General features: G+C 38.9%; 1 protein-coding gene across 12 annotated transcripts in view; it reads right to left on the bottom strand.

Moving 5' to 3' along the window:
- The window catches only part of HMBOX1 (homeobox containing 1), a 204032-nt gene that overhangs the window by 53073 nt on the left and 137902 nt on the right, over positions 1-13057 (bottom strand). For all 12 annotated transcript variants that reach the window (XR_009868227.1, XR_009868228.1, XR_009868229.1 and 9 more), the window contains one exon: positions 7589-7699. Coding sequence is in view for 9 of the 12 variants with exons in the window: in XM_062213591.1 (XP_062069575.1) it covers positions 7589-7699 (111 nt within the window). In the remaining 3 variants the exon portion in view is untranslated. The remainder of the gene's footprint in view (positions 1-7588; positions 7700-13057) is intronic.

The following is a 13057-nucleotide window of genomic DNA, read 5'->3' as shown; positions in this document are numbered from 1 at the left end:
CATAGCAGAGAATTGGATCGGAAGTGGAGCAACCGGGTCTCGAACAAGCACCATATGGGATGCCGGTGCTTCAGGCCAGGGTGTTAACACGCTGCGCTAAAGCACCGGCCCCTGTAGTCAAATCTTTCAATCTTTCCATATGGCCAAAGGTTTCCAAATAGTTTGAGTATCATTCAGAATATTTTTATAGTGTTCATGTTGTTTTAGTCGTTAAAACATAGGTAATTTCTTACAGTGTAGGATGTAAATATTTTCTTCCTCAAATTAGCAAGTATGCCATCATATAATTCTTTAGAAACTTATAGCTTAGAACAGTCTGTAAACTACGGTCTGTTGCCTATTTCTGTAAATAAAGTTTTACTGGAATATGGTCATGCTCATTCATTTACATATTGTCTATGGCTGCTTTTACACTATACTAGCAGAACTGAGTAGCTGTGACCGAAATCACATAGCCCACAAAACCTAAAACTTTTATAATCTAGCCCTTTTCAGGAAGTGTTTTCAGACTCCCGGCTTAAAAATATTCCTGGCAGGGGCCAGCATTGTGGCTCAGCAAGTAAAGCCACTGCCTACAACAAGGGCATCCCATATCTGTGCCAGTCTGTGTTCCAGTTTCTCCATTTCCAATGCAGCTCTCTGCTAACGACCTGGAAAGGCAGTAGAAGATGGCCCAAGTATTTGGGTCTCGGCTACCCACATGGAAGATCAGGAAGAAGCTCCTGGATCCCAGCTTTGGCCTGGTTCAGTTTATTGTGGCTATCTGGAAAGTGAACTAGCAGATAGAAAATCTCTCTGTGTGTCTCTGCTTCCCTCTGTAACTCTGACTTTAATAAGTAAATAAACTTAAAAAAAAAATTCCTGGCCTATGTACTATGGAACCCTAAAACTAAAATCCTTTTTCAGCAACTGAAGAAACTGTTCCGGGTGCGATGCTGTGGTATAGCAGGTAAAGTAACTGCCTGCAGTGCCAGCATTCCATATGGGCACTGGTTCCTGGTTGCTTCTCTTCTGATCCAGCTCTCAGCTATGGCCTGGGAAAGCAGTAGAAAATGGCCCAAGTGCTTGGGCCCCTGTACCTCTCCGTGGGAGACCCAGAAGAAGCTTTTGGCTTCTGGCTTCGGATCAGCCCAGCTCTGGCCGTTGTAGCCATTTGGGAAGTGAACAAGCAGATGGAAGACCTCTCTCTTTCTGTAACTCTTTCAAATAAATAAATAAATCTATAAAAAAAAATAGGACAAGAAATTGTTCCACTGTGCAAAATAAGCAGGAAATTTGATCTGGGCCTAATTAAAAGCTAACAAAGTTTAGATATAAACAGAAATTTGGAGCTACAGGTTTTAAGAGTCTTTGTTTTAGTACTTTTCTAAAAGTATACAGAGGGTACAGAAATACAAAAATGCTGGAATCTACCTAGTTAAGACTGTAGAAATTCTGTTCTACAGCTAGGGTGAAAGTTCCAAAACAGAGCCACGCTGCCATCATGGCTGATCAACACAAAAGTGGAAACAGACTGAGTAAGGAATGGCTCTGGTAAAGTAACAGAGTTCTAGGGTGGAGCAGGAAACAGGTCATTGAATTCCAACTAGTCCACCACATTAAATGTGAGATACTCTCTTGGTTAAGTTGAATGATAAATAGGTACAAACAGAACAGCGAATTCGAAGAGGTTGAAGAAAAATAAGCCAAGTGATAATAATGGTTCTTTCTTGGAGTTTATGAATGTTATTATTATAAAGTCTTTTTTAATAATATTCTGTATTGTCTAGATTTTCTATAGGAAGGAAATTTATATAAAATTAAAGCTGATAGAGAAAGTGAAGAGGAGGAAAAAAGACATAGAAGCAACAGCCTGGTTATGTAGAAAGAAATCAGGTCAGAAGATGTGAATTTTACAAGTTTCCCCAGTATATCTGGGCTCCCATTAAAACAAAATTTTGTACTTTCAGCTAGCAAATCAAAACCCAAAAAAGAAAAAAAATGAAACTTTTTCATAATTCTCTAAAACATTTTAAAATTTAAAAAACATTCTGTACATATGTCAATTTTTTGACTATCAGTATTACATATGTGTGAGCCTTTATCAATATGCTAAGAACAAGCGGCCGGCACTATGGCTCACTTGGTTAATCCTCTGCCTGCGGTGTTGGCATCCCATATGGGCACCAGGTTCTAGTCCTGGTTGCTCCTCTTCCAGTCTAGCTCTCTGCTGTGGCCCGGGAAGGCAGTGGAGGATGGCCCAAGTGCTTGGGTGCCTGCAGCCCGCGTCGAAGACCGAGAAGAAGTACCTGGCTCCTGGCTTTGAATCGGCATAGCTCCGGCCATGATGGCCATTTGGGGGGTGAACCAAAGGAGGGAAGACCTTTCTATCTCTCTCTCTCTCTGTCACAAAAACAAAAAAAACAAAAAACAAAACAAAACAAAAAAAAACAAGTACAAGCATATTATTACCATCCCACCCCTAGAAATCAGCTTCTCCGAAAGTACTTTCTCATCTTCTCCCACTTGCTCTTATATTTTCCAAGTGATAAAGTGAGCATTTCCTCTGATTATTGTATTAACTTCATGGGGTTGCTGTAAAGCCTCCTGGCAAACTTTTTCTATTTAACTTTAGAAGTATGCAAACCTTGGCCGGTGCCGTGGCTCAACAGGCTAATCCTCTGCCTTGCGGTGCCAGCACCCCGGGTTCTAGTCCCGGTCAGGGCACTGGATTCTGTCCCGGTTGCCCCTCTTCCAGGCCAGCTCTCTGCTGTGGCCAGGGAGTGCAGATGGAGGATGGCCCAAGTCCTTGGGCCCTGCACCCCATGGGAGACCAGGAGAAGCACCTGGCTCCTGCCATCAGATCAGGGCGGTGCACCGGCCGTGGCGGCCATTGGAGGGTGAACCAACGGCAAAGGAAGACCTTTCTATCTGTCTCTCTCTCTCACTGTCCACTCTGTCAAAAGAAAAAAAAAAAAAGTATGCAAACCTTGCCTACTTGAGTAATGTTTAATTTAGACAAGGGAAAAAGACTGTTGAGCTTACTTTGATTACATAAAGGGCTTTTGATATCAACCACACTGAATTTAGCATCAACTTCTTCTACAAAGTAAGCTTTTGCTTATACATATTTTCATAAGATAAAATGTATTTTTTATTAATTGCCATCAGCCTATTTTATTTATATGTCTTGCCATACTTCGCTTATGCTAGGAAATTCTGATCATGAGCCTCTTTATAAGAGAACTTCAATATATGTTTGTTATCAGTAAAAATAACATAAATAACCATTCTATCCTTTTGCTGATTCCACTTAAACATAAATTTGAAAAACATAAAGAAAAAAACCTATAAGCCCTGACCATATCCAATGGATCCAGAGAGAAGAGGTTGCAGAAAGAGAACTCAATCAAGGTTTACAAGAAAGAAATGCTCTGACCCCAAAAATAGAGACACAGAATATACAAATATTGGTGCTAGAGTGTGACGTAGTAGGCTAAGCTTTTGCCTGTGGCACTGGCATCCAATATGGGTGCTGGTTCATGTCCTGGCTTGGCTGTTCCTCTTCTGATCCAGCCCCCTGCTTATGGCCTGGGAAAGCAGTGGAAGATGGCCCAAGTGCTTGGGCCCCTACACCCATGTGGGAGACCCAAACTCCTGGCTCCTGGCTTCAAATCGGCCCAACTTGGCAAGTTGCAGCCATCAGGGGAGTGAATTAGGGATGGAAGACCTTTCTATCTCCTTTTCTCCCTCTGTCTGTCTGTATTCTGTCTCTCAAATCAATCAATCAATCAATCAATCAATAAAATCTTTTTAAAAATACGCAAATTTTTCCTAAGTACTTAAATTTACAGAAGAAAAAGTAGTTTTTCATTTTGTAATTTTCCTCAATTTTTTTTCTCAAAATATGCAAAATGATTATATTTACATTTCTCTAATGAGCTGCCTGTCCTGGAAAGAGAAATTTTAATGATATAAAATAATTACCTATTAATAAAAATCACTGAGGCGGGCATTTAAGCCTAAAGGTTAAGATGCCTGCATCCCCTTTCTGAGTGCTGGGGTTTGATGCCTGGGTCCAGCTCCTGATTTCCGTTTCCTGCTAATGCAAACTCTGGGGGGCAGTGCTGATGGCTCAATGGGTTTCCTGCCCACCCATGTAGGAGACTTGGATTGAGTTGTTGGCTCTAGGCTTTGGCCCCAGCCAAAGGCCATTACAGGCATTTATGGTGTCAAACAGCAGAAGGGAGCTCTCTCTCTTTTCTCATATAAATAATCATTTAAAAAGAACCACTTCTATCTTAGGTACCTTCTACCTAATTGCCTCTTAAAAGCAGCTGATCAAGACCATATAAGCCAACGTTCTTTTTTAAAAAAAATTTTGGACTGAGGTTTTCCCTTCCTCACTGCCTTCCTTTTCTCTCTCTCTTTTTTCCATTACACTTTATACTTAACGCACTTTGCAAATACACAAAGATTCAAAAAGTTCACGGAAAATGCATATGATGAATTCAATTATGCACAGATTTAAAAAATTTACACCAAAATAAGCTTAACTTTTAATTCCATTTTCTATGAACTTTTTAAAGTATATGGTAAGAAGAAAAATTTAGAAAGACACAGAAAGTTATACAATTAAAAAAGCAGCTAATCATAAGCTCAAGGAATGCTGTTAGGAATTTGCCACCTTCCCTTCTTAATGCCCTGTGTTCTTCCTTCATCTGATTTCTCAATGGTGGGTTAGCCTACTTTTGGTTCCAAGAGAAAATGAAATGGGAAATAAGATGAAAACAAGGTTAAAAAAAACAAAAACAACTTTAGAAGAACATTACCAGCCCAGTGTTGAAACTGTACTCCTAAAGTATAGTATTCTCAGGTTAGTGGTGCTACCAGATTGGTTGCAACAACATTGTTCCTTGTTCTCTTTGCTATGTCAGTGAACCAACTGTCGCAGTATCTTAGTTTCTGCCTAGTGCCTGTCCTCCAAGTTCTTCACTGCTCTGCCCCACAAATGTTGGAGCACTATGACATCCCTCTGGTAACCTTCTGGGTGGTCAACAATCCTTAATGGTCCCAATAGCTTATCTGGAATGTAATCAGCTTTATGATCCCCTGGGAAGAGATCTGTTTACCTACCTAGTTATCAGTTGAGTTGCTCTATTAAGCAGACTATGTACCAAGTTTTTGTCCCTCCCGACTTGATTTGCCCTGTTGTAACTCATGTGAAGAGAGATGTGTATGGAAAGACGACTCAGTGCTGAGTCTGAAGTGTTGCTTCAACTGTATCTTTAACTGTGCTATGTCATATAATAGTCACCAGTGCCATGTATCTTTTGAGTACTTAAAACATAGCTGCTTGAAAATACGTGCTTTAAGTGTAAATTACACATTGGATTTCAAAGAATCAGGGCGAGAGAGAAATCTCAAGATCTAAACAATTTTTAAATTGAAGTGATAATATACATTCATGAAATAAAATATATTATTAAACTTAATTCCATTAATTTCTTTTCACATTTTAAAATGGGGTTACTAGAAAGTTTATAATTATACATGCCATTACATTATATTTCTTCTAGATTGTGCTGCCTTAGAACATTTAACTAAGGCCAGCGCCATGGCTCACTAAGCTAATCATCCGCCTGCAGCACTGGCACCCCAAGTTCTAGTCCTGGTTGGGGTGCTGGATTCTGTCCCGGTTGCTCCTCTTCCAGTCTAGCTCTCTGCTGTGGCCCAGGAAGGCAGTGGAGGATGGCCCAAGTGCTTGGGCCCTGCACCTGCATGGGAGACCAGGAGGAAGCACCTGGCTCCTGGCTTCAGATCGGTGCAGTGCGCCAGCTGCAGCAGCCATTTGGGGGGTGAACCAACGGAAGGAAGACCTTTCTCTCTCTCTCTCTTTCTCTCTCTCTCTCTCACTGTCTAATTCTGCCTGTCAAAAATAAATAAAGAAAGAAAGAACATTTAACTAACAGCAGTGACAACAAAGACATTCTCTTGAGAAGTTTGCTTTTATATCCAGATAACACTAGAAAATATCTACAAAATGAAGATTCTTCTTTGCAGAAAAACTTCCAGCTAATAAACACTGAAGGAACAACACAGATTATCTTCTTTCACAAATGCAACTGGAATAATTGATTCAAACAATAGCGCAGGCCCCGACCACCTGATATTTTACTGCACCTATTTTATCACATCTCTATTCATTAATCTATTTTGATTCATTTCAAAGTAGATTGCAACCATCAGCACATGCCTCCCCAATAACCTATGAAATATTCATGCCCAAAATATTCTGAATAAAATGAAGCCTTTAGCCTAATTTCCATTTTATAAAATATAGCAGATAAACAAGAAGTTATTTAACAATAATTATTTAACAATAAAGTACATAGAAAAATCCAGAACATGGCTCATTCTGTAAAATTACATCATTAAAATGTTAAAATTGCCAACCTAAAATAGGAACTACAAAAAAATAGTCACAAAAGATTTTTTCAAAGACTTATTTATTTATTTGAAAGGCACAGCACAGTGACAGAGATAGAGAGCTTCTGTCCGCTGGTTCACTCTTTATGATGCCCACAACAGCCAAGGAAGAGTCAGGCCAAAGTCAAAAAGGAACTCCATCCAGGTCTCTCCAAGTACTTAAGCCATCATCCACTGCATCCCAGATGCATGTTAGCAGGAAGACGGGTTAGCAGCAGAGTAGTGAGGACTTAGTTGAGCACTCTGATATGGGATATGCGAGTCTCAAGCAGTGGCTTAATGCGTTGCACCACAATTTCTTCCCCAACAAAAAGACATTCTTCCAACAACTGGAAAAATGTGACTGTCCACTGAGAATAAATGCTATGGAATTATTAACATTTTTAGGTGTGATAAAATGGGGACTGTGGGGGCTGGCGCTATGGTCCAGTGGGTTAAATCCCTGGCCTGAAGCGGGGGCATCCCATATGGGCACCGGGTACTAGTCCCGGTTGCTCCTCTTCCAGTCCAGCTCTCTGCTGTGGCCCGGGAAGGCAGTGGAGGATGGCCCAAGTGCTTGGGTCCCTGCACCCGCATGGGAGACCAGGAAGAAGCACGTGGCTCCTGGCTTTGGATCGGCGTAGCACTGGCCGTAGCGGCCATTAGAGGAGTGAACCAACGGAAGGAAGACCTTTCTCTGTGTCTCTCTCTTACTGTCTAACTCTGCCTGGCAATACACACACACATGCACATACACACACATATAATTAATTAAAACAAGTTTGCAAAAAAAAAAAAGACATGGAGTCTTATTTGTTTACCTACAGTTGAGAAAAAGAAAATCAGCCATATTCATGACCCTTCTTTGAATCCGTGGCTTAGAAATATGTAATGTGGAGCAAAGAGGTATCTTTAGCAGAAGTAGTGAACATAACTAGATATTATTATAGTATTAGCAATAAACTAAATTATCACAATCAGGTTTTACAGTCAAAAGACATTTCTAAAAAATTTTTTCAAAAAGGAACACCAGAAAAGAATGAAACAACCTTACTGAATAAGATAGCACATTTATTCAATAAAGTAATTAATAACATTTATCTTGTTTCAGGAGCATCAAAGCAAAGAACATGATATTTACCAGGGTTTGTCTTCTCCAGCTGATACCATCGGTAAAATGCTCTTTTCTTTTGTTCACTCAGGTCTGATCCTTGCTGCAACAGCCAATGAGAGATCCGGCTCTGACTGATACCTATGCAGAAAGACAAATAGCTTTTGTGGTGGTGGGGGCATGGATTATAGTGAAGTTAATGATGGTTCTGTTGGTTATAAGTTACTGGGAACTTTCTATTCTCTGTCTCACTCTATGCGAAAGTTGCAACTTGAAAGATCCCTTAATATTGGACTGATTGCCATAGACAGGATATATGAGTATGTAGAAAGTATCTCCTAGAAATCAAAGCATGTATTAACCAAGACTTTACAGTGGCCTCTAAAACTTATCTCCAAATCACATTCATACATTTGAGATAAATTTCTAAGTAACAGTTATTAGTCATATGTTGATTATACTTTTGCTCCTTCTATTACCTGTGCCTTCTACCCCATTCTGGTTGAGAACGTTCAAACTTTTAACAGATATTGAGAAACAAAAAAAAAAAAATCAAGCCAGCAAGTTTTGCTACTCATTATTGATACCGATAAAAAGATTTAGGGCTAGGAATGGAAATATCATTGGAAATACTGCCTTTAATAAAGCTTATGGATTATTAATCCTTTTAGGCATTTTTAGACTCATTACTATTAGTATAGAGAAGTATAAATTGGCAGACTTTTAAAGTTATGCTACAATATGATCTCTTAAGAAATCAACAACTAAAGATGTTCTTCCAATGCATGCACATTGCAAAAAACTGAATAAAATATAAAGCATTAGTTTTCTACTAAGTTCTTGACAGCGATTACTTAGAAATGTGATGAATCTCCATATCTGAAAGTAGAAGAGTATGTCTAAAATTTACAAGAATGAGAATCATATGCTCATTCTCATTATTATGCTATTCCAAAAAAATAGCCAAAGGCAAGGAATAAGAAAGACAAAACTGTCTTATGGAGTCCAAAAGGCACTTTCCAAAAGACGATTCGCCTATCATAGAGGGTTCTCCATATCTAGACTCACCCAAGAATTTATTTATTCTAACTGGATATTACTGAATATCATCTGTGCCAACAGCTATTTAAAGTTATAATGCTCAACAGGAAGAGTGGCCATCATGAAGCAATCACACTCCTCAACACAAGAAAAAGCAGGAGGTCTGGTGATCACATCTAACTCACTAAAGACAAGCCCCTAGAGTTTCACACATTTAGAAACCTATGTTAAAAGAAAATTTGAGAAAACGAGGAAGCAGAGTGTTAAGGGAAAGACTTGTGAAGCAAGGTTCTCTGATTGGAAACATCTCTCACCTTCAAAGGGCAACATTCAGTTTTCCAAAACCAAGTGATTACATTCTTAAGTAATTCACACAGCAGTATTGCAATGGATTGAAGACCTATGTGATGCAGATGCTGGCAACTAGCACTACATCCTTGTTCTAAGAAAATGCACATTATTCTGGATAATTAAATGGGATGTGTTTAGCAATAATTTCACCAAAAGTCTAGCTTCAGACATTATAGTATTTTTTTTTTTTACCTACTTTGTAAAGAAAACAACCATTTACCACTGCAAAATCAAAATCGATTTTCTTGTCAAACCAAACTATTTTACTTTGGTTCTTCATGTCGGTACTATATTATTAAAAAACAGGGAAGTTCAGGAAAATTTGATAAGAAAATATATCAGTTCTATTAGTGTTATTTAAAAGATTTACTTACTTATTTGAAAGGCAGACTGATACAGAGGAAAAGACAGATATCTTTCATCTGCTGTTTCACTCCCAAATGGCCACAAAGGCCGGGACAGGGGCAAGCCAAAGCCAGGAGCTCAGAATGTCCTGAGTTCTCTAATATGGGACGCTGGCTTTGCAGGCACCAGCTTAACCTGCTGTGCCACAATGCCAGCCCTAGTTCTGATAGTTTATTCTAATACAAATGTTCCCCACATGGATCACACACACAGCAAACCATGGAGTCCACTAGACATTAGAGCTGTTCAATTATGCTAGAATGGAGGAAGAGGGCAAAAAAGAACATTAATTAAATTATAGTATATTTACATAATAAAATGCAGGCAGACTTTTAACATTAATTTTCAAAAAAAAAAATTAAGAAAAGCCAACCAACTAACCACTCCAAATTCTTCTATACCAACCTGTTGACAAGGGCATGGTGTATACAAAGCTCTTATTCTGCTGATGGAAAATAAAATGCCAGGCCCACTTTGCGAAACAGTTGGACAGTATCTACTAAAGCTGAACATGTATATACACTACAACCTAGCAATTTTTTTTACTAAGCAGACAGCCTAAAGTGTACATATTCAATATAAATATGTTCAAAAGATATGTTACAAGAAGCTCATATACCTTCATATATATTATTTTCTGAATATTTTTAGAACTATGTATTAATTTAATTTAGTTTAATTTTTAGCTTTTGCCAAAAATACTACATACTTATGTGTTGCTTTATAAACACTGTAATTAAATTAAAGACTTGTAAAAAGAAATTAATTTCTGCTTTCCCTTTCCAAATCTACTCCCTGAGGTAAGCAGTGTTAACTTTTTATGTATGTGTTGTTCTACAATTTCCTCTTTGTGCAATTATGAATTTAATTAAAACAAAAGGAGAGGAAGATAATACTGAATATCATCCTATCTCATCTTTTGTGTGAAGACCTTCTTGCCAATAAATTTAAGTTCGGTTTCACAGAAACTGTAGAAAACAAAATAATAAAGCAGGCAGGTTTTCCAGAAGAACCACTGTAAAAAGTGAGTATGTAAAATGACACATTTCACAATGATTTTTCTTAGCAGCTGGTTGATAGTTAAGGTTCCCGTAATTCAGCCTTTGGGGGCTGGTATAGAACTTTGGTTGTGTTTGGTGTAAAAGCCTTTCTAGTTTTTCTTTTCTGTCAGCTTTGATACTTCTCTTTAGCAGAAAATTTGCCCAATTTGTACCCTCGTTCCCAGAGCTGAAGAAATGTTATTTTCCACCAGTTTTAGCTTCTCAAAACCTCTTCACTGGCCAGAAGAAAAATTTCCATATACCTTCATGCATTACTAGACTAAACTATCCCTTGATTAACTTCTTTCGAATAAGGAAGTAATCATATGTTATTCAAAGGAAGAAAAAGTCTTTATGCCAGTTTCATTCACATTATTGAGCTCCTCCTTCTAGTTCCACAAATACCATGCTCCCTTCCACTAGAGGGCTCTCCACCATAATCCATTCTTGTCTAAGTCTAAAACTGCAAATTGCTACGCCCACAGCTGTTGTGACACCTGCGTAGCAAAATGTTGTGGCGTTGGGGGTCTACGGCTGCAGGGTCGAGGTTAGAGCTCCGTGGAGTGGGGCCTCGGGCAGTTCCTGTGCAGCCAACGGTCATAAAGACCCTCGGCTCACGTAATGGAAGTGGAAGACATGTTTGCTGCTGGTTAATGAAGCAATGTATCCCAGCATTGACAATGATTTTTATTATGCATGATTTACTTGCTTTATTTGTACTTAGTAGTTATGCCGCGTAGTGCGTCAGGACAAGTGCACCATGATCAGAAACAAGGGAATCAAATAGTGCCAATAAACATTTCACAAGAATTAACAAAAAACATTTTAGACTTTGGCCCACCAGTCATTAGGGCTATTTACGAGGAGGCATTAAACATTGACAAAAAACAGCACACCCTAGACAAGGTAAAACAAAGGGAGCTGATGTGTGATTTAGATTCCGGGTTAACAGAAGGTTTAGGCAACATGGGGATGGGAAAGCTACATTCAATCTTACTTAGGTGATATATGGGACTTGGGCCAACAAGCAGCACCATCTGATAACTCCCCTGTCCCCGGTTCTCATAATAAAAGGTTAACTAGTAACCCGACCTTTACCTTTTCTGTTCTTAAAAGTAGGTCTGCGAACCATCACCACAATGTCTCCCTGCGTTCCTTGTAAAGTTAATCATGTAACCCCATTAACCTTACCAAGTTTTTGTCTTCAGCAATGTAGGCTTCCCTATATAAACTCTGGTTTCCTCGCTAATAAATCGCAGCAGCATACTCACAACGTGTGTGTCTGTCTGTCATTTCCCCACCGATTCCTGATTCTCCTCGAGCCTTCGCCCTAGTTCTCCCTCGGTCTGTGTCTCCACGAGAGCCGGTCCGCGGCAGCAAATGTAACCACTTCCTGTATAGTGTGACACTACTGACCACACATCTTTCAGTTGGCCTCAGGGTCTGGTTTGCTGCTCCTTACATATTAGTAGTCCCCAGGGTTCCATCTTTAAGCATCTTCTCTTACGCTATACACTTCCTTGGTCATTTCATTTACCAACAACCATGATTTCAAATGTCACCTAAATGTCAAAGACTTCCAAGGCACCATTATGTTCTTTCAAAACATCTGCCAGATAGCTTCAATGAGAGTTTCCCATAGGTCCTCAACTTAATTCATTATCTTCATCCTTACATCTGCTCTTCTTTCAGTGTCTCTCAGATCTACTTCACCTTTCACTTTACTCTTCCCCCAACTCTCTCATGCTCTGAAGCCCCTCACTTTCTCTTCCTAAAAATTCTCATTTTCTCCCCATAGCTCATTCTTAAAGTTAGAATCTCAGCCTGTTTTGCCTGGACAATTGCCCTAACTTTGACGAAAAGAACATTACATCTAAGACACAGTACAAAATCCTCATGATTAGCTCTTTTCAAATTTCCCAGTTGAAAAAGTGAAACATCCTACTTCAAGTAATCTTCTACTTGAGAACTGGCATCATTTCTATAATTCACCTTCCACAGTGCAACTAAGGTCATTTAAAAAGTTCAAGTTAAAACACCTGACTATATTCTTTACAAAATGTCAAGCAAGTAAAAAACAAGCAGAGGAAAAAAAGTCTTTCCTCTATTTCTACCGCTCCTCTCATTCCACATCCTAGACATATTCTGATTATCAGGTAAGAATCCACTAACACTTTCCCTTATGCATTTAAATAAACATAGGCACATATTTCTGAGAAGGTACTTCAAAAGTTTTTGTGGAAAATGGACTTAGAAGATTAGTTTACTGTGGGGCAAATTTTTTTGAAATCCATGAAGGAGGTCTTCAAAAAAGTTTATGGAAATGTGTTTGTATTATGCATGATTTCCAAACATTTTTTGGGCCAATATAAACTTATCTTTTAAATCCACCTTTCTTTTTTTTTTTAACTTTTATTTAATGAATATAAATTTCCAAAGTACAGCTTATGGACTACAATGGCTTCCCTCCCCATAACTTCCCTCCCACCCGCAACCCTCCCCCTCTCCCGCACCCTCTTCCCTTCCATTCACATCAAGATTCATTTTCAATTCTCTTTATATACAGAAGATCAGTTTAGCATATATTAAGTAAAGATTTAAATCCATCTTTCAACACATTTTTTGAAGTGCGCTTGTGAGGGTGGAGAGAGAGGTTTTTTTT

The sequence above is a fragment of the Lepus europaeus genome, chromosome 16 (assembly GCF_033115175.1).
Source record: "Lepus europaeus isolate LE1 chromosome 16, mLepTim1.pri, whole genome shotgun sequence".
In the NCBI taxonomy this organism is placed as follows: Eukaryota; Metazoa; Chordata; class Mammalia; order Lagomorpha; family Leporidae; genus Lepus; species Lepus europaeus.
Note: the sequence above shows the minus strand (reverse complement) of the source record. Positions and strands in the feature narration are given on the sequence as shown.